This window comes from Patagioenas fasciata, chromosome 14, assembly GCF_037038585.1.
Source record: "Patagioenas fasciata isolate bPatFas1 chromosome 14, bPatFas1.hap1, whole genome shotgun sequence".
Taxonomy (NCBI): Eukaryota; Metazoa; Chordata; class Aves; order Columbiformes; family Columbidae; genus Patagioenas; species Patagioenas fasciata.
This window is the reverse complement of record NC_092533.1, coordinates 1,302,519-1,322,363: the sequence shown is the minus strand read 5'-3', so window position 1 is coordinate 1,322,363 and position 19,845 is coordinate 1,302,519. Positions and strand designations below refer to the sequence as shown.

At 51.8% G+C, this 19,845-nt stretch overlaps 3 protein-coding genes across 6 annotated transcripts; 2 read left to right on the top strand and 1 right to left on the bottom strand.

Annotated features, from left to right (window-relative positions):
- The first annotated feature begins 289 nt into the window (after window positions 1-289).
- LOC136107946 (E3 ubiquitin-protein ligase RNF14-like) lies at window positions 290-7,636 on the top strand. 3 transcript variants are annotated; one of them, XM_065849365.2, is made up of 10 exons: window positions 293-385; window positions 992-1,061; window positions 1,462-1,624; window positions 2,152-2,303; window positions 2,660-3,184; window positions 3,605-3,833; window positions 4,501-4,673; window positions 5,241-5,371; window positions 5,511-5,684; window positions 6,316-7,636. In XM_065849365.2, the coding sequence occupies exons 3-9, from the start codon at window positions 1,471-1,473 to the stop codon at window positions 5,515-5,517; spliced, it is 1,371 nt and encodes a 456-aa protein (XP_065705437.1). In that variant the 5' UTR covers window positions 293-385; window positions 992-1,061; window positions 1,462-1,470; the 3' UTR covers window positions 5,518-5,684; window positions 6,316-7,636. The 3 variants fall into 3 exon arrangements, with proteins under 3 accessions (XP_071670702.1, XP_065705437.1, XP_071670701.1); XM_071814600.1 differs by having other exon boundaries at window positions 1,443-1,624; XM_071814601.1 differs by lacking the exon at window positions 992-1,061 and having other exon boundaries at window positions 290-385.
- Window positions 7,637-8,303: 667 nt separating this feature from the next.
- On the top strand, window positions 8,304-14,335 carry LOC136107727 (E3 ubiquitin-protein ligase RNF14-like). Of its 2 annotated transcripts, XM_065848992.2 has the most exons (9): window positions 8,326-8,413; window positions 9,020-9,089; window positions 9,489-9,651; window positions 10,179-10,330; window positions 10,685-11,209; window positions 11,631-11,859; window positions 11,984-12,156; window positions 12,300-12,430; window positions 13,029-14,335. In XM_065848992.2, exons 3-9 carry the CDS (start codon window positions 9,498-9,500, stop codon window positions 13,078-13,080), a joined length of 1,416 nt encoding a protein of 471 aa, XP_065705064.1. In that variant the 5' UTR covers window positions 8,326-8,413; window positions 9,020-9,089; window positions 9,489-9,497; the 3' UTR covers window positions 13,081-14,335. The 2 variants fall into 2 exon arrangements, with proteins under 2 accessions (XP_071670700.1, XP_065705064.1); XM_071814599.1 differs by lacking the exon at window positions 9,020-9,089 and having other exon boundaries at window positions 8,304-8,413.
- A 1,101-nt stretch (window positions 14,336-15,436) lies between these two features.
- Window positions 15,437-19,845, bottom strand: GNPDA1 (glucosamine-6-phosphate deaminase 1). Its single transcript, XM_065848993.2, has 6 exons — window positions 19,244-19,845; window positions 18,659-18,760; window positions 17,494-17,676; window positions 16,593-16,777; window positions 15,938-16,112; window positions 15,437-15,695 (listed from the first exon to the last, which is right to left on the bottom strand). Exons 1-6 carry the CDS (start codon window positions 19,365-19,367, stop codon window positions 15,598-15,600), a joined length of 867 nt encoding a protein of 288 aa, XP_065705065.1. The 5' UTR covers window positions 19,368-19,845; the 3' UTR covers window positions 15,437-15,597.

Genomic DNA, 19,845 nt, shown 5'->3' with positions numbered 1-19,845 from the left:
GTCGCCTGCTGCAGCTGTTGATTGTCAGGGGCTGGTGTGAGGGTTGTGGCTGTGGTTACTGCAGGTGTGCAGGAGCTCTGCGTGAAGCGTTTCCTGCTGTCGGGGTGAACCTGTGCTGTACAAACGTCGATTAAAACCCGTGGTAATGAGGTAGAGCAGATATATCCGGGCGGTTCCTGTCAGGGAAGGGCCTGGATTGGCTCGTGGCGGTAGTTTCTAAAGAGCCAGGGCGCTGTGGTCCTCCCGGCCGCCGGGGGCGCTGCGGAGCGAACGCGAAGGGGCTGTGCCGGCGGCCCCGCCCACCGTCCCCTCATCCCGCCCAGCCGCGGTGCCGGGAGGGCCGGGCCCCGTTCCTCGTCTCGCCGTCCCGCGGCGGAAGGAACCGGTGAGGCGGGGAGCTGGCCGGGCCGGGCCGTGGGGCGGGGGCGGCAGCGGGGACTGCGGGGCGGGCGGTGCGGCCGGGCCCAGCCGGGCTCTGGGGAGCGGGGAGCCGGGGGTGCTGCTGCTCCCCGCGCTGCGGGTGCGGCGTGAGGCGGGGAGGGGGAAATGGCTGGAAACGCAATAGCGATCGTACCGCTGCTTGTGTGGGGAGCCTGAGCCGGGCTCCGGGGTGGGGTTTCCCCGGTGTCGCCACCTCCGCTGTCGAGCAGCAAACAGCCTCGGGCTGGCCGGGGCAGCAGCGGGTGGGGCCGGCGGGACTCGGCCCTTGTCGGGCTCCGGGCGGCCCAGGGCCCGGCGGGGTCGCAGCGATCGCGGCTGCTGCGGAGAAACGAGCGGAGCAAAGGGGAACCAGCGGGTGCGGGGCGGGAGCGAAAGTTTGTCAGCGTTGGCCATGGAAATGCTGAGGGACTTTAATCCCTCGGAGCGTTTGTTTGCTGGGCGCAGAGAGCCCGGAGGTTCCGGGGCCGTAACCGTGTGCGCTTTGCTGACAAAGGTCGATGTCTTTCATGCTTTATATGACAATAAAAGTTCCTGGTCTCTGGTTCCCCAGGGGAGCGCTCAGGAGCTGTGTGGTGGCAACCAGGACCTGCGACTGGCGCTGCTCGGCTGGGAGTGAACAGGTAATTGATGAGCTGGGGCTTGATTGCCCAACTCTGGAGCTGGGCAGCAGTGCAGCTACGAGATGCCTCTGGAGGATTTGAAGATGCTTGTTGATGTCTTGAATAACTTCAGTCATAAATGCAGTTGTTTGTTTCTTTGTCTTACAACACCCGGCGAGAGATACTGTCCTTAGCCTCTAACACTTACAGACAATTTGCTTTTTGACTTTCCAATGTTCTGTCAAGGTGTTTTTTATTTTCTACAGCTATCAATATTTGTTTAACCAGTTTCTATTGTTTTCTATCAGTTACTTGAGTTACCATGTCATCTTGTAGCAGTATGAAGTCAATAGCCCAAATGAATGGCTTGACTGGGATGTGTTAATTCGGTTGACGTTGTAGCGTGGTGTTAACTCCACAGCGACTCTCCATGTCTTCAGAAGACAAAGAAGCTCAGGAGGACGAGCTGCTGGCTTTGGCCAGCATTTACGATGAGGACGTGTTCAGGAGATCCGAGTCTGCCCAAGGAGGAGAAACAAGGATTTTTCTGGAGTTGCCTCAAGACTTCATCATTTCTGTGAATGGTGAGTTGGACGTTTTGTGTTATTCCAAAATTAGGTTTGCCTGGGCTCATTTCCAGGTAGATGCTTCGGTGTTTGCTGCTCTGGTGAGCCGTGGGAGCTCCGAGCGACAGAGCAGGACTGACCCTGTTCTGTGCTTGTCGTGCCCTTTGGGTTTCTATCCGAGTGGGTGATCTCATCCTCATACGTGTAACCTCCTTAGTGAGCTTTAAAATTAGAGATGAGCGATAGTATTTCTTTGGAATAATGAAGTTTATTTATTACGTGTGGGTTTTTTTTTTCCGTGAGGATCTGTCTTTCCGTGGCCTTTGTTTATGGAGGATCTGGTAGTCACAGATCTGGTGTTTCCTGATTTCACCATGTACATGCAACTCCATGAACTATGACTGCACTGAGAAGTTTAGTTATTCAGGGTTGGATTATAAACCCAGAAACATTTCAGCTGAAACAAGATATATTGGTGCTGTCATCAGGAGCTACATTTAATTAGTTTTCATTTTCTTGTTATTTCTCCATCGTCTTTGGTTCAGGCAATTCCGCAGAGACCCTGCAGAGCAGCCGCCGCGAATACAGCGTCAGCTTTCTGCCTCCCCTTGTGCTGAATTTTGAGCTCCCACCTGACTACCCGTCGACCTCCCCACCCGTGTTCACCCTGCGTGGAAAATGGCTCTCCCAAGCCCAGGTTTGCACTATAGTTTTGACACTTGAACAGAGCTTTTGTGGCTTGGGGTAAGATTATAACCAACAGTGCTGTGGGGGGGACATTAGTGCAGTAGATGAAAGTCAAATGAAGACATAAATGGTCACTTTGCTCTTTCAGTTGGCTCTTCTTTTGTTTCCTCCTTATTGTTATGTGCTCACCGTGCTGCAGTGTGAAAGCTGCATCTGTGAGTATTATTTTTGTATGCATTTCTTGTCTGTACTAACACCTCCAGAATCTGAACTGTGAGGTGGCACTGAGGAGGAGCATGGGAGGAGAGGCAAACAGTAACGAGTCGTCAGACCTTCCTGAGCCCTGGAATTGTTTTTGTTTCCTAGCTCAGCGCTCTCTGCAGGCACTTGGACAACATATGGGAAGAGAATCGAGGCTCCGTGGTCTTGTTTGCCTGGATGCAGTTTCTGAAGGAAGAAACACTGAGTTATCTGAAGATTTCCTCCCCGTATGAGCTCAAGATGTGCCATGGAGGGAGCGGGCAGAGTGGGCCGCCGTTGGTCCCTCCCGACGCTGAGCAGTGCGGGGATGCAGCGTGCGCAGCCGCGGCTGGAGCAGAAATCCTCGATGCGAGAGCCGTGCAGGACGTGGAGTCGCTGTCGAGTGTGATCAGGGAAATCCTGGATTCGGATCAGGCTCAGAGGAGGAAGTGCTTTGACAGCAAGATGTTCTTGTGCAATATCTGCTTCTGCGAGAAGCTGGGCAGCGAGTGTATGTACTTCATGGAGTGCAGCCATGTGTACTGCAGAGCGTGCCTGAAGGACTACTTTGAAATCCAGATCAGGGACGGGCAGGTCCAGTGTCTCAACTGCCCCGACTCCGAGTGTTCGTCGGTTGCCACTCATGGCCAGGTAATGAAACATGGGAGCGGTGACGTTTGAGCTCGGTAATGTGCTGGTGATTACGGCAGATGAGGTGTGGCTTGTCCTGGTGAGCACGAGGAATGTACCTGGGGAAGGTTTATTCTTACTCGTGAGTCACACAGAGCTCTGGGAGTTAAACCTGGATCACTTGCTGCAGAACTCTGCTCACTGTAGTAGCACCTGCATTGGCCAGAGGCCTGATTGGATTCCTGTTGCATTTCACACTGCGTGCTTTTCATTTGATTAATCATTGCTAAATGGGATTTCCAGGAGCATTTTCATGACCTGTTGGAGACTCTAAAGTGGATTCCTCCCTGCTGTAAGATCTTTGTCATTCACTCCCTGATTTTTCTGCTGGCAGCAGGTTCAGCGTTTCAGACACATCATCTCCCCTTGGTCTCTGTCCAGGTGAAGGAGCTGGTCGGGGAGGAGCTGTTTGCGCGTTACGACCGCCTGCTGCTGCAGTCCACCCTGGACACGATGGCAGACGTGGTGTATTGCCCCCGCCGCGGCTGCCAGACCCCGGTCATGAAGGATCCCAAGAGCATCATTGGCATCTGTTCCTACTGCAACTACGCCTTCTGCACGTTCTGTCGAATGACGTACCACGGGGTCTCTCCGTGTCGCCTCACGGCAGGTGAGTCATGGGATTTCAGAACCGCATTGAGAAGCAACCAAGTGGGATGTGAAAGAGACGGAAAGTCAGAAATTGAGCAAGGAAGCTCATTGCCACGTGAGCTATGTAAAAATGGGATTCATTTGGAGTAGGTCTGTTGCTGGCCATTCAAATATTCCTTTGATGGCACTCTCCGGCTCAGGAATTCCCCAATCTGCTGATGGCCAAATAGTGAGAGGCCATGGCAAGGAAAGAATAATTGTACATGTGCCTTTTTTGACCCTTTCCTGTACATCCACCACTTTCTCATGTCAGAGTTGAGATTGGAATCAGGTGGATGCCTCTCTGTCCGGTGGGCCTTAAAGTCGCGTAACAGAGATTCACTGAATGTGTGTTCAGAAACAGCATTTATGTTATTCCATTATTTTACATTGTAGATATGTTCTAACTCCATTGACTGGTCTCTTTTATGATGAATCTTGTAGAAGCGTTGAATTTGGGGCAGAGGGGTTTATATATTCTCATCTTTTTCTTATATATATTAATGTTTTACTTGCTTTTGAATGAACGATGTTAGTTTCCTTTGAGAATAAGCTGTTATTAGCTGGACTTCTTTATATAATGTATTAGAAAAGGTGATTCATTTTGTTAGTTTGGGTTTGGATTGTTTGTTTGTTTTATTCCCCAGAGAAATTATTGACTTTGCGACAAGACTATTTAGAAGCAGATCAGAAAACTAAAAGACTTATGGAACGACGCTATGGGAAACGAGTGATTCAGAAAATCCTGGAGGAGATGGACAGTAAAGAATGGCTGGAAAGCCACTCCAAGGCCTGTCCTAGTTGTGCTGCCCCCATAGAGGTAAATACAGAGGGGATAGGGTGGAGAATCGGAGTAACTCTTAACAGAACTGAAGTTAAGTCAGTTTTGTATTTAGCCTGGAACTAAGGTTTATTTGTAGCCTCCAAGTTCACCAGGAAAGATGAATTTCTAGGAAATGGTAAGAGAACCATTGCTGTCTGTTACACAGACAGGAGGTGACGCTTCTGGAGTGCAGGGACTTGAGTAAGTGCAGCAGCTGGGATTGTTCAGCGTCCGGTACGAAAAGATCCAGGTTGAATATGGATCCATATGAATCCCTTTGTTTTCCATGCGTTTCAGGCTGCCACTCTTTCAGACAACAGCCAGGAAATAAAACTGGGTTCAGGAAAATCCTAATTGCCAGGGTTGTTGGCATTATAACCAATTTACAGGTCTGGGATTCTGGCTCCAAGTTCTTTTATACAGTGAAAAAATATCAGTGTTATGATGGAGTCAGGGTAGAATGTTTTCCTTAGTTGATGCGTTTTTGAGGACTGATATGGTTTAGAGACAACCTGACATGGTCAGATTTTGTTAATGCTCTTTCTCGTTTCCTTCCCCTCCCAGAAAATAGATGGTTGCAACAGGATGATGTGTACAAGCTGCATGAAGAATTTCTGCTGGATTTGTATGGGTCTTCTGTCAGACAAAGACCCCTACGCGCACTTCAGTGACCCAGCTTCCCCCTGCTTTAACGCGTGGGTATTTACAGGCATTTCTGCTAGTGTCGTACCTCTGATATTTGTATATTTTTCTTACTGTCTCTCTCAGATTATTCTTACCTTGAAATTGCTAGCTACACAGTTTAAGACACAATCTCTTCTCTCAAATATTCAGACTTTAAAGGAGGGCCTGACACCAACAATAAAAAAAACCAGGAGTGATTTGGGATATGGCTTTTAAAGAACGTTTGCTTAAAATCCTGGCGAAGCGTGCTGGGGCTGCTCCTGCGTTGCGCTTCTGCTGTGCCGAGAGACAGCCCGAGGGCAGCGGTTCCTCGCAGGTGCTCAGGTACGTGAGAGCGCGACACAGGCTCTGGGTGCACAAGCTGCAGACTTGGCTCAGCTCGGGGCTGCGCGGGTGTACGGGAGACACAGGGTGGTGCTGCTGGCTGGACAGATGGAAGGGCCGGCAGCTCAGTGCGCTGTGGTTACAGCAGCCTCTGAACCGGTGTGTTCCGCTGGGTTGTGCCCGGCGCTGGAATATGCGGTGTCTGGGTGCAGCAGTCCAAACGCCAACAGTTTGTTCAGTCCTCCACTGGCAGTTCTGCTGGAATGGCTGCCCGATGAGGCTGTGAGCTGCTGGCGCAGGCAGTGGCTGCTGCTCATGTACTGCCTAAGGACCAACTGGGAATGGCAGCATGTTAAGTAACTTTTAATATGTTCTAGATTATTAATATTTTCAGGGATTTCTGGAGACACCGTGTTTGTGAGGTGCTGCACAACCCGCTGGTAGAAGGTGCTGTGGAAGTGCAAAGGAGTTTGTTTTAATTGACTTTGTGGATTGCAGCACGAGTGGTTCATGATACTGACAAAATGTGGGAAACTTGCCACTTTTGTATTTTCTGTCACATTTCGATTGAGGTTTTTGTACGTGTTTTATTTTTTGTATGTGCTGATGTACCTCCCTGGCTGTCTTGCAGGTTGTTTCACATGATGCTTGTTGATGGTGAGCCCTTGGAACCTGGCGATTGAATCCCAGTGGCCTTCTTGAGCAGGAAAAGCTGAACAAACCTGAGACAGATGCTTTCCACTTTGGTCACGTTTGTTCTCTTTTCTCTCCGGTACGTGGCAGAAGAGCGGTAACTGCCTTGCGCTGCAGGATCCACGCGCTTCAGGGGCTGTTGCCAAAACCAAAGCAGCCGTTTTACCCGTCCTGTGGTCAGGATCACCGTGGAAGCCCCTGCCACTCATATCAAGCGTTCAAGACAAATACAGCCAGTCAGAAGCTGGAAAATTACAGAAAAAATGTATAATGAAGAAGTGCCCCTTTTTCAAAAGCAAATAAGCAAAACCAAATCCCAAATCACGGAAATGTTGGGGGGTTTCCTTTAGGGAGACGGACCTTTCGAGTGTCCTGCACCTTTTGCTTCTCCAGCCTTTCCTGAGCTGTTTCTCTGAGAAGCAGCTCGTTGCTCTGTCGCTGATGCTTCCTAACGATGGTGAAGCTGATCATCCCCATCCCCTTCCTGCTGGCGGTGCCGCCGGGGTCTGCGCGTCGCCCAGAGCTTTGGCAGAAGCGCCCAACCAAATTCCAGACATTTGAGCCATTTGACTCATCTCTGTGTTGTCAATCAGATGTTGAAATGCACTTTTATGGATACATAGTTGAGATTCATTATTCAAGATATTGAAGATTACCTTGTCTTCTCAGATGATTAACTAATTTATTTTTTACTAATTATTCCTATTAGAATTCTGATGAGCTGATAGTTTTCCTTCTTGACTGGATCCCTTATTTCCATTGTGCTTGCACTTCAAATTATTTCAGAAACCAAATTGTTTCCCCTAACATCTCATTTTTTTCAGCATAAAAATAATTACTGGAGGGAACCACTATTTTTTAATCAATTTTTCCACTTGAAGAATGATCTAAACATTTTATTTTTAAATTACAACTGCATGTGCTGTGTTCAAAACAACTGGCAGGGTCCAGATGGATAGCTCAGGAACTGGAAAACTTCAGACACTCCAGGTGAACACCTCTCGCTCAGTTTTGATTGCTAGTAAATAAATTTATACTCAGATATTTGGGCAAAAGAAGTGCTGATTTAGGTCCCCTCACAGGGAATGAAAGTCTGGACTGTTGGGATTGGCTGTGATTAAAAAGATGAGAGAGGGTAAGAGCAGATCTGGTCTTGGTTGAGGCTGTGGGACAGTGTGTAGGGAAAGGTTCTGTTGTGTACGGTTTGAATTGTATTTCCTGCACCTTTCACATGCACTAAATTCACTTTAAGACGGTCAGTAGTCTCCTGGTTGTGTTTGTTGGGGCAGCACAGGTCAGCGTGAGGCAGAGCTGGTCTGGGTGGCGATGGCCTCGTGCTGCGGTGACTCCTCAGAGCTGTCCACACTCTGCTGAATCCTCCCCTTCCCCAGGCTGAGCCAGCACAGCTCTGTTTCAAGCGAGTGCAATGTCAAAGTGCAATGAGGAGCAGGAGTAACCCCGAGTGCACTTGTCCTCACCGCAGGGAACACAGCCCCCAGTGATCAGCCGTTTGGTTACTGCAACACTGGGCTTTCATGTATCTTCACCTGTAAGTTTTGGGGCTTCAGTCCCCACTGCAGCTGCTTCACAGGTTAAACAGCTCATTCCTCACTGACTTCACCTGCAGGGAGTAAGTGGTGGAAGGTTGTGGAAAACTGTTCATGCATTCAAAGCAAAGGTGTTTCCATACTTAATTTCTGGCAGATGCAAGGAAGTGGTGCAAATGTTTTCTGAATTTTAAGTAACTTCCTTTAAACATAAATCTGGTGCAGCCTCCTGGCTCTGAGTCCCTGTCAGTTCCCTATTTCGCTCGCTCTCAGAAGTGGATGTTGGCTCCAGCATCTGTCAGTCCTGTGCAACAGAGCAGGCGCTGTGGTCCTCCCGGCCGCCGGGGGCGCTGCGGAGCGAACGCGAAGGGGCTGTGCCGGCGGCCCCGCCCACCGTCCCCTCATCCCCGCAGCCGCAGCGCCGGCCGGACCGTTCCGGGAGGGCCGGGCCCGGTTCCTCGTCTCGCCGTCCCGCGGCGGAAGGAACCGGTGAGGCGGGGAGCTGGTCGGGCCGGGCCGCGGGGCGGGGGCGGCAGCGGGGACTGCGGGGCGGGCGGTGCGGCCGGGCCCAGGCGGGCTCTGGGGAGCGGGGAGCCGGGGGTGCTGCTGCTCCCCGCGCTGCGGGTGCGGCGTGAGGCGGGGAGGGGGAAATGGCTGGAAACGCAGTAGCGATCGTACCGCTGCTTGTGTGGGGAGCCTGAGCCGGGCTCCGGGGTGGGGTTTCCCCGGTGCCGCCACCTCCGCTGTCGAGCAGCGAACAGCCCCGGGCTGGCGGGGGCAGCAGCGGGTGGGGCCGGCGGGACTCGGCCCTTGTCGGGCTCCGGGCGGCCCAGGGCCCGGCGGGGTCGCAGCGATCGCGGCTGCTGCGGAGAAACGAGCGGAGCAAAGGGGAACCAGCGGGTGCGGGGCGGGAGCGAAAGTTTGTCAGCGTTGGCCATGGAAATGCTGAGGGACTTTAATCCCTCGGAGCGTTTGTTTGCTGGGCGCAGAGAGCCCGGAGGTTCCAGGGCCGTAACCGTGTGCGCTTTGCTGACAAAGGTCGATGTCTTTCATGCTTTATATGACAATAAAAGTTCCTGGTCTCTGGTTCCCCAGGGGAGCGCTCAGGAGCTCTGTGGTGGCAACCAGGACCTGCGACTGGCGCTGCTCGGCTGGGAGTGAACAGGTAATTGATGAACTGGGGCTTGATTGCCCAACTCTGGAGCTGGGCAGCAGTGCAGCTACGAGATGCCTCTGGAGGATTTGAAGATGCTTGTTGATGTCTTTAATAACTTCAGTCATAAATGCAGTTGTTTGTTTCTTTGTCTTACAACACCCAGCGAGAGATACTGTCCTTAGCCTCTAACGCTTACAGACAATTTGCTTTTTGACTTTCCAATGTTCTGTCAAGGTGTTTTTTATTTCCTACAGCTATCAATATTGTTTATCCTGTTTCTATTTTTATATGTGAGTTACTTGAGTTACCGTGTCATCTTGTAGCAGTATGAAGTCAATAGCCCAAATGAATGGCTTGACTGGGATGTGTTAATTCGGTTGACGTTGTAGCGTGGTGTTAACTCCACAGCGACTCTCCATGTCTTCAGAAGACAAAGAAGCTCAGGAGGACGAGCTGCTGGCTTTGGCCAGCATTTACGATGAGGACGTGTTCAAGAGATCCGAGTCTGCCCAAGGAGGAGAAACAAGGATTTTTCTGGAGTTGCCCCAAGACTTCATCATTTATGTGAATGGTGAGTTGGATGTTTTGTGTTATTCCAAAATTAAGTTTGCCTGGGCTCATTTCCAGGTAGATGCTTCGGTGTTTGCTGCTCTGGTGAGCCGTGGGAACTCCGAGCGACAGAGCAGGACTGACCCTGTTCTGTGCTTGTCGTGCCCTTTGGGTTTCTATCCGAGTGGGTGATCTCATCCTCATACGTGTAACCTCCTTAGTGAGCTTTAAAATTAGAGATGAGCGATAGTATTTCTTTGGAATAACGAAGTTCATTTATTACGTGTGGGGTTTTTTTTTCCGTGAGGATCTGTCTTTCCGTGGCCTTTGTTTATGGAGGATCTGGTAGTCACAGATCTGGTGTTTCCTGATTTCACCATGTACATGCAACTCCATGAACTATGACTGCACTGAGAAGTTTAGTTATTGAGGGTTGGATTACAAACCCAGAAACGTATCAACTGCAACAAGATACATTGGTGCTGTCATCAGGAGCTGCATTTCCTTAGTTTTCATTTTCTTGTTATTTCTCCATCGTCTTTGGTTCAGGCAATTCCGCAGAGACCCTGCAGAGCAGCCGCAGCGAATACAGCGTCAGCTTTCTGCCTCCCCTTGTGCTGAATTTTGAGCTCCCACCTGACTACCCGTCGACCTCCCCACCCGTGTTCACCCTGCGTGGAAAATGGCTCTCCCAAGCCCAGGTTTGCACTATAGTTTTGACACTTGAACAGAGCTTTTGTGGCCTCGGCTAAGTTTATAACCAACAGTGCTGTGGGGGACGTTAGTGCAGTAGATGAAAGTCAAATGAAGACATAAATGGTCACTTTGCTCTTTCAGTTGGCTCTTCTTTTGTTTCCTCCTTATTGTTATGTGCTCACCGTGCTGCGGCGTGAAAGCTGCATCTGTGAGCATTATTTTTGTATGCATTTCTTGTCTGTACTAACACCTCCAGAATCTGAACTGTGAGGTGGCACTGAGGAGGAGCATGGGAGGAGAGGCAAACAGTAACGAGTCGTCAGACCTTCCTGAGCCCTGGAATTGTTTTTGTTTCCTAGCTCAGCGCTCTCTGCAGACACTTGGACAACATATGGGAAGAGAATCGAGGCTCCGTGGTCTTGTTTGCCTGGATGCAGTTTCTGAAGGAAGAAACACTGAGTTATCTGAAGATTTCCTCCCCGTATGAGCTCAAGATGTGCCATGGAGGGAGCGGGCAGAGTGGGCCGCCGTTGGTCCCTCCCGACGCTGAGCAGTGCGGGGATGCAGCGTGCGCAGCCGCGGCTGGAGCAGAAATCCTCGATGCGAGAGCCGTGCAGGACGTGGAGTCGCTGTCGAGTGTGATCAGGGAAATCCTGGACTCGGATCAGGCTCAGAGGAGGAAGTGCTTTGACAGCAAGATGTTCTTGTGCAATATCTGCTTCTGCGAGAAGCTGGGCAGCGAGTGTATGTACTTCATGGAGTGCAGCCACGTGTACTGCAGAGCGTGCCTGAAGGACTACTTTGAAATCCAGATCAGGGACGGGCAGGTCCAGTGTCTCAACTGCCCCGACTCCGAGTGTTCGTCGGTTGCTACTCCCAGCCAGGTAATGGAAAGTGTGAGCGGTGACGTTTGAGCTCGGTAACGTGCTGGTGATTACGGCAGATGAGGTGTGGCTTGTCCTGGTGAGCACGAGGAATGTACCTGGGGAAGGTTTATTCTTACTCGTGAGTCACACAGAGCTCTGGGAGTTAAACCTGGATCACTTGCTGCAGAACTCTGCTCACTGTAGTAGCACCTGCATTGGCCAGAGGCCTGATTGGATTCCTGTTGCATTTCACACTGCGTGCTTTTCATTTGATTAATCATTGCTAAATGGGATTTCCAGGAGCATTTTCGTGACCTGTTGGAGACTCTAAAGTGGATTCCTCCCTGCTGTAGGATCTTTGTCATTGACTCCCTGCTTTTTGCTGCTGGCAGCAGGCTCAGCGTTTCAAACACGTCATCTCCCCTTGGTCTCTGTCCAGGTGAAGGAGCTGGTCGGGGAGGAGCTGTTTGCGCGTTACGACCGCCTGCTGCTGCAGTCCACCCTGGACACGATGGCAGACGTGGTGTATTGCCCCCGCCGCGGCTGCCAGACCCCGGTCATGAAGGATCCCGAGAGCATCATTGGCATCTGTTCCTACTGCAACTACGCCTTCTGCACGTTCTGTCGAATGACGTACCACGGGGTCTCTCCGTGTCGCCTCACGGCAGGTGAGTCATGGGATTTCAGAACCGCATTGAGAAGCAACCAAGTGGGATGTGAGAGAGATATTGAGCAAGGAAGCTTCTTTATACAATGTATAAGAAAAGCTGATTTGTTTGTTCTGTTCCCCAGAGAAATTACTATCTTTGCGAAAAGACTATTTAGAAGGAGACCGAGAAACTAAAAGATTCTTGGAACAACGTTACGGCAAACGAGTGATTCAGAAAATCCTGGAGGAGATGGACAGTAAAGAATGGCTGGAAAGCAACTCCAAGGCCTGTCCTGGCTGTTCTGCCCCCATAGAGGTAAATACAGAGGGGAAGGGTTGGGGAATCGGTGTAGAATGATTACCTTAGTTGATGCATTTTTGAGGACTGTTATCGTTTAGAGACAAGCCTGACAACATCAGATTTTGTTAATGCTCTTTCTCGTTTCCTTCCCCTCCCAGAAAATGGATGGTTGTAACAAGATGACATGCACAAGCTGCATGCTGCATTTCTGCTGGATTTGTATGGGTCGTCTGCCAAACAAAGACCCCTACGCACACTACAGTGACCCAGCTTCCCCCTGCTTTAACGGGTGGGTATTTACACACGTCTCTTCTAGTGCCGTACCTCTGGTTTTTAGTTTAAAACTTTTGCTTTAAAATCCTGGCGAAGCGTGCTGGGGCTGCTCCTGCGCTGCGCTTCTGCTGTGCCGAGAGACAGCCCGAGGGCAGCGGCTCTTCGCAGGTGCTCAGGTACGTGAGAGCGCGACACAGGCTCTGGGTGCACAAGCTGCAGACTTGGCTCAGCTCGGGGCTGCGCGGGTGTACGGGAGACACAGGGTGGTGCTGCTGGCCGGACAGACGGAAGGGCCGGCAGCTCAGTGCGCTGTGGTTACAGCAGCCTCTGAACCAGTGTGTTCCGCTGGGCTGTGCCCGGCGCTGGGATACGCAGTGTCTGGGCGCAACAGTCCAAACGCCAACAGTTTGTTCAGTCCTCCACTGGCAGTTCTGCTGGAATGGCTGTGGCCGACTGGATTCTTTTTCTTTTTACCTTGGCCATTCTTTTTCACATTCCCTTCTCTCCCAGCAGTTGTGTTTCCACTTTTGTATTTTCTGTCACATTTCGATTGAGGTTTTTGTACGTGTGTTATTTTTTGTATGTGCTGATGTACCTCCCTGGCTGTCTCGCAGGTTGTTTCACATGATGCTTGTTGATGGTGAGCCCTTGGAACCCGGAGATTGAAACCCAGTGGCCTTCTCGAGCAAGAAAAGCTGAACAAACTCCAGACAGATGCTTTCCACTTTGGTCACGTTTGTTCTCTTTTCTCTCCGGTACGTGGCAGAAGAGCGGTAACTGCCTTGCGCTGCAGGATCCGCGCGCTTCAGAGGCTGTTGCCAAAACCAAAGCAGCCGTTTTACCCGTCCTGTGGTCAGGATCACCGTGGAAGCCCCTGCCAGTCATATCGAGCGTTCAAGACAAATACAGCCAGTCAGAAGGTGGAAAATTACAGAAAAAATGTATAACGAAGAAGAAGTGCCCCTTTTTCAAAAGCAAATAAGCAAAACCAAATCCCAAATCACGGAAATGTTGGGGGGTTTCCTTCAGGGAGACGGACCTTTCGAGTGTCCTGCACCTTTTGCTTCTCCAGCCTTTCCTGAGCTGTTTCTCTGAGAAGCAGCTCGTTGCTCTGTCGCTGATGCTTCCTAACGATGGTGAAGCTGATCATCCCCATCCCCTTCCCGCTGGCAGTGCTGCCGGGGTCTGCGCGTCACCCAGAGCTTTGGCAGAAGCACCCAACCAAATTCCAGACATTTGAGCAGGACTCATCTCTGTGCTGCTCTTGTATTAACTTACGGTGCTGCTCCTTATTCCAACAGCGGCGAGCGCTGAGGGGATGCGCTGCGTATGTGGCCAGGCAGAGGATGGAAATATCAGTCAGATTCTTCATCAGAAATTTGACTTGATATTTTTGCTTCTGGACCAGATCCATTATTTCCACTGTTTTTGCACTTCAAATTATTTCAAAACCCAAATTGTTTCCCCTAACATCTCATTTATTTCAGCATAAAAGTAATTACTGGAGGGAAGCACTATTTTTAAAAAGCTTTTCCACTTGCAGAATGGTATAAAAAATTGTTTTGAAATTAACAACTGCATGTGCTGTGTTCAAAACAACTGGCAGGGTCCAGATGGATAGCTTGGGAACTGGAAAACTTCAGAATCTCCAGGTGAACACCTCTCGCTCAGTTTTGACTGCTAGTAAATAAATTTATATTCAGATATTTGGGCAAAATGAGTGCTGATTTAGCTCCTCTTACAGAGGATGACAGTCTGTACTGTTGGGATTGGCTGTGATTAAAAAGATGAGAGATGGTAAGAGCAGATCTGGTCTTGGTTGAGGCTGTGGGACAGTGTGTAGGGAAAGGTTCTGTTGTGTACGGTTTGAATTGTATTTCCTGCACCTTTCACATGCACTAAATTCACTTTAAGACGGTCAGTAGTCTCCTGGTTGTGTTTGTTGGGGCAGCACAGGTCAGCGTGGGGCAGAGCTGGTCTGGCTGGCGATGGCCTCGTGCTGCGGTGACACATGCCGGGGCAACGGGGGTGACAGGGACTGTGCTGCTCCCGAGAACGCATGGGGACAAACGGTGATGTTGGCAGCAGCGTGTCCTGAATTCTGGGCACTCAGGGCCCCGTGTTCTGCACGAGGCAGAGGGGACAGAGCCCCTGAGGAGGGGACCAGGAGGTGACTGCGTTCATAGGACAATCTGCTCATGCTGCAAATATAGAACAGCCAAACCCAGAACCTGTGCTGACTGACAGAGCCAGGCTGCTGCCCCACCTAACGTGGCGCAGACTCTTTTTGTTGGTTTTTTTTCTTTTAACTTCTACAACCTCCTCACTTGCTCCATTTCTGTGCCTGCACAGAATGGGGGCTGCAGTGTTTGCAGACGTTTTGTGGTGAAAGGCAGAGAGCTGTGACCTCCTCCTTTTTTAGGATCCCCGCTTGTTAATGCAATGTCTGCTGAGGGGCAGGACAGACCACTGCAGCTCTCTTGTGGAAACCAGACAAGGGGGAAGCTCTTGAAGCAGGGGCAGCAGTAGCTATAATATTCCTACCAAACTGCTTTAATAGAGCTTTGGTTCTTGGTGATGGAGAAATCCGTGCAAAATAACAGGTGTTTCTCCAGCTTTGAAGGCTGTGGTGTTGCTGCTCAAAGCTGGTTATTACGAGTCCAGTTCAGCCTCCTGCCCTGTTCCATGTTTGGCTGGCACGGTGAGACTGAGCACCAGTACAGTCAATATGATCACTTAAAAAGAAATGAAGATGTTGACTGTGGAAAGTGATATTGCAGATCAGCTTACAAAATTTCTGCATGAAGAACATAAATGCTGCCCAGTTTGTGTTGCCCCACCTGCGTGGGGCTTCTGCAGTGAAACCCAGGCTGAGCCCAGAGGGAGCAGAGCCAGGTCCTTTGGGGCTTCACTCCCCCTGGCAGCTGCTTCACAGGTTAAACAGCTCATTCCCTACTGACTTCACCTGCAGGGAATAAGTGGCAGGAGGTTGTGGAACACAGAATACTGGATCCCTTCCTCATTTGGTTAATTAAGGCAGGTGTTGCCTCTGTCTTTTTAATGGAAAGAAGCAAGCACACAATCGTTTTGCTAATTTAAGAGCAAATACGAGCTTCTGCAGAGATTCCCTTTCTTCACAGCTGGTTTTCAGCAGGAAAGCTGTTGGCACTGTGAACACTGAGGTTAATCGCTGTACGGCCTCTTAGCCTGGCTGCTCTCTGCTCCCGCCGCCTTCATGCTGTACAAGGGCTCCACGAGCTTGTTGTGAACCAGCATTAAACCTAATGGAGAAGATGCAAAGATGACTTCAGTAGACATAACAAAGCAAAATTCTCATTCACTGGATGCTCATTAAATTAGACATTGCTGGAGCTGCTCCTCCTTGCCCACACAGCTTTTATTATCACTGTACATCTCAGCTGTTTTATTGAAGGAATCACTCCCTTGGGAGTTGATGGAACAGAAACATTTCATGCAAAACAGGGCTTGGGCCATTTACTGAGTACAAGAGCCGAACACTCACCTTTGAAGTATTTCACAGTCTTCACTTTGAGTTCCAGCGTGGCCTCCTCATCGCACACAAACACGGTGTTGGGGTGTTGCTGGAAGGCGGACACCGTCCACATGTGGTTGACGCCTTCTTCGATGGCTTTGTACAAAGCAAAGGCTTTGTGGGCTCCCGTGATCAGAATCATCACCTGCACTCCAAGCACAGCAGGTCGGTCAGGGCCGGGAGCGCGTTCAGACAGCACAGCCCCACTGCTGAACTACGGGAGCCACCCTGCGTTCCTATGGGGACATCCAACATCTCCCAGGGGAACTTCACTGTGTCATCCTTCTGTTTGCTCTGGTGTCATTTTATTTGTCAATTAAATCATAGCCTGGCAGGTCATTTTAATGATTCAGATCCTTTGAGCTCCTGTTAGGCACCTATTCAGAGTTAACGAGTATAAAATGAAGGCAGAGACTCTGTTAAAGCTGTCCCGTGCAGCTCGCACGAGCTACTGGGGTAACGCCAAGGCAGCTGGTGATTCTCACCGTTATTTCCCCAGATGATTCTTAACCAAAGCACCTTTCTAGCTCCCTGTGGGTCACACCCGTACTGCAGGGTTACACAAATGCATTAGCAGAGCGAAAACGAAGATAGAGCAAGAGCAAGTGACCGCTTTTCTCCGAACCTCTCTGGCGTCCATGACAGTGCCTACTCCAACCGTCAAAGCCATCGTGGGGACTTTGGAGAGGTCACCATCAAAGAACCTGGCGTTGGCCAGTATAGTGTCCATAGCCAAGGTCTTCACTCGTGTCCTGGATACCAAACTGGATCCGGGCTCATTGAAGGCAATGTGACCATCTGGGCCGATACCTGTGACAGAGAGAGTGGGAGAAGCGCATCAGTGGCTGCGACAGTTCCTGCGGGAAGCGGAGCCAACGGTGCTCCTATTACGAGGACATGGGGTGCTTCAGGAATAGATACAGATCTGAGAAAAACACTTGCAGTTTTTCTGCTCAAGCTCGAATTTGCTTCTGGTAGGAATGATAGCAAAAGCCCCCTCAGAAGTCAACAAAGACTCTTCCCTGATTGTGCTGGGACAACAAGTAGATGCAGAACGTTACAGCAAACTGATGGGAAAAGTTTGTGTTGCACTCTCGTTGGTTCAGAGGACCCTGACTACTCCAAGCAGTTTCCTGTTAGCGTTGACAATTACAATATATTTTGTATTCAGTACAAATCATCAAGTACCAGGTTGGAAGGGACCACAAAGATCATCCGCTCCAACCTTTCTTGGCAAAAGCCTGGTCTAGACAGCATGGCCCAGCACCCTGTCCAGCTGCATCTTAAACGTGTCCCTGCCTGTTTCTCCTGCTCATTGTTCCCTGAATGATTCCCTTACTGGGTTGAAACACTTAACACATTGGTACATTGGAAAACAAGCAAACACAAGAGTGATGGAGTATGGGGAGGCTTTCACTGCAAATCCACTGGAAATGAGCTCTCCCGATAATAAATGAGGTGGCTGGTGGAGGAAAGGCAGCGCTTCCTGCCAGTGTCTGCAGACCGCCAGTCCTTTGGGTTTGCACCTCCAACGAAGAGTTCGATTCCTCCAGCTGCCTTGATTTTCTCCTCAAACGCATCACACTCTGCCTGCAGATCAGGTGCGTTTCCATCCAAAATGTGCACGTTTTCTGCCGAGATGTCAATATGCTTGAAGAAGTTATTCCACATGAAGGAATGGTAACTTTCCGGGTGATCCCTCGGGAGACCTGGTGACAGAGCACGCAGGGGCTGAACCAACGGAAAGAACGTCACACACATCTCAACCACCTACACGCCCTTGCAGCGGTTTGGTAACACAGCGCTGCCTCCTCTGTCCTCGGTGACTCCCTCAACTCCCATCATTTGTTTTTAATTCCCTAAACAGCGCAATTAAAATCAATCACAATAGCTCCTGTAGCACGTGTGCTCATATTAACATGTGATGGATGTTCCAGAGGAGCAGGCGTGCACTGTGCCTCAGCTCTTACTACCTTTTCAGCCTTCCTCGCAGTTTGTATTAACAAAGACAATTAAAAACTGTGCAGAAGCCTGGGAAATAACTTATTGTATAAATTTTTTTCCCTTTGAATGCTATAAACCCGCACTGGACTGCCTGTTCCCTAATGCTCCTTGATAGGATTGTTCACAGAAGCCTTAACCAGAGTAAAACTGCCACTGGCAAATATTGAGTCTGTATGTTTTTCACCTTTGGAGCTTCAGGCTTGCCCACTAATCTCTCTGTACTCTTTCTCCTGAAGAGGCTGTTTCACCACAGCTCCATGAACAACACAGTCCTGTTGGTTCTGGAAGGACACTCGATGGGTCCTTGTAGGAGAGCTGGAGCCAAAGTGAATTTAGCACCCCAGAGCAGAGGTGCTGGTTGACACCGCACCCTATCTCAGCCTGCAGCAAGACGGACCCTTAGCTGCTCAGTCCTTAAGTCCAGGTAAAATACAGCAGAGTCCAGTGCGGATAATACCAGGTTACACCTGATACCCTTTAATATTTCTGATACGGGTTTTCGAATTGTCCCTATTAACTCCCTTGGTTAATGCAAATTTTATCCTCCCGACCTTGAAGGTTTTGCAGGTGGATTTTCCGCACCCACCGGGCACTGAGCGGACATTTGGTGCGGGGCCCATCAGCCCCTCAGCGCCGACACCGCGCAGCGCGGTACGGAACACGCAGCTCAGCAGAACAGCCACTCACCCACGTACTCGTCCATGTTGAAGGTTTTCACGTACTTGAAGGAGAGGTCTCCGTTCCGGCAGTACTCCACCAGCTTCGCGTAGCAGCCCAGCGGGGTGCTGCCTGCGGGCACCCCGGCTCAGCCCGGGAGCGGACCCGGACCGGACCCGAGCTGCTCCCGGGCCAGCCCCGGCCCCGCTCCCGGCCCCCGAACCCGCTCCGCTCACGGTCCAGCCCCGGCCCCCGACCCCGCTCCGCTCCCGGGCCAGCCCCGGCCCTGGCCCCGCTCCCGGCTCCGCTCCGCTGCCGGACCCCGACTCCACTCTCAGCCCGGCCCCGCTCCGCTCCCCGCTCGGCTACGCTCCCGGTCCAGCCTCGGACCCGGCCCCGCTCCCTGCTCCGCTCCCGGATCCCGACCCCACTCCGCTCCCCGGTCGTCTCCGTTTCCCGCTCGGCTCCGCTCCCGGCCCAGCCTCGGACCCGGCCCGCTCCTTGCTCCGCTCCCGGACCCCGGCCCCACTCCGCTCCCCGGTCGTTTCCGTTCCCCGCTCAGCTCCGCTCCTGGCCCCACTCTCAGCCCGGCCCCGGCCCCGGCCCCGTACTCACCTGTGGGCAGCCCCAGCGTGAAGAAGCGGCCGGGCCCGGGCCCGAAGTGCACGATGCGGTTGCGGATGTACTTGGCCGCCCACTCGCTGGCCTGCGCGTACGTCTCCAGGATGACGAGCTTCATGGCCGCGCCGGGCCGGGCAGCGCCGCTACGCCGCCATCTTACCGCCCGCTCCGCCCCGGGACCCCGCACCGGCCGGGCCGCTCCCCGTGCCCGCCCCCGGGGCGGTGGGTGAGCGCCGGTCCGGCTCCTCCCGGGGAGCGGGACCGTGGGGTCAGAATTCAAGGTTAGAATTGAAGGAAGTGGTTAAATGCACCCGGCAGTGGAGTGGCTGGGTGCTAGCGGTGTGTTCGAACAACGCGGCCAGGAGCGGGCGCTGCGCGTCCCCTGTCCCGGGCACTGTCCGTCCCTTGTCCCGGGCGCTGTCCGTCCCCTGCCCCGGGCGCTGTCCGTCCCCTGTCCCGGGCGCTGTCCGTTCCCTGTCCCGGGCGCTGTCCGTCCCCTGCCCCGGGCGCTGTCCGTCCCTTGTCCCGGGCACTGTCCGTCCCCTGCCCCGGGCGCTGTCCGTCCCCTGTCCCGGGCACTGTCCGTCCCTTGTCCC

Coding starts and splice junctions, on each gene's coding strand:
- LOC136107946 (XM_071814601.1), top strand. CDS start 1,471: ATGTCTTCAGAAGACAAAGAAGCTCAGGAGGACGAGCTGCTGGCTTTG. Junction 3,185..3,604: donor CGGTTGCCACTCATGGCCAG/GTAATGAAACAT, acceptor GTCTCTGTCCAG/GTGAAGGAGCTGGTCGGGGA. Junction 3,834..4,500: donor TCCGTGTCGCCTCACGGCAG/GTGAGTCATGGG, acceptor TTTATTCCCCAG/AGAAATTATTGACTTTGCGA.
- LOC136107727 (XM_071814599.1), top strand. CDS start 9,498: ATGTCTTCAGAAGACAAAGAAGCTCAGGAGGACGAGCTGCTGGCTTTG. Junction 9,652..10,178: donor CTTCATCATTTATGTGAATG/GTGAGTTGGATG, acceptor TCTTTGGTTCAG/GCAATTCCGCAGAGACCCTG. Junction 10,331..10,684: donor AATGGCTCTCCCAAGCCCAG/GTTTGCACTATA, acceptor TTTGTTTCCTAG/CTCAGCGCTCTCTGCAGACA.
- GNPDA1 (XM_065848993.2), bottom strand. CDS start 19,367: ATGAAGCTCGTCATCCTGGAGACGTACGCGCAGGCCAGCGAGTGGGCG. Junction 17,677..18,658: donor CAACATGGACGAGTACGTGG/GTGAGTGGCTGT, acceptor CTCTGTCACCAG/GTCTCCCGAGGGATCACCCG. Junction 15,696..15,937: donor GACTGTGAAATACTTCAAAG/GTGAGTGTTCGG, acceptor CTTCTCCATTAG/GTTTAATGCTGGTTCACAAC.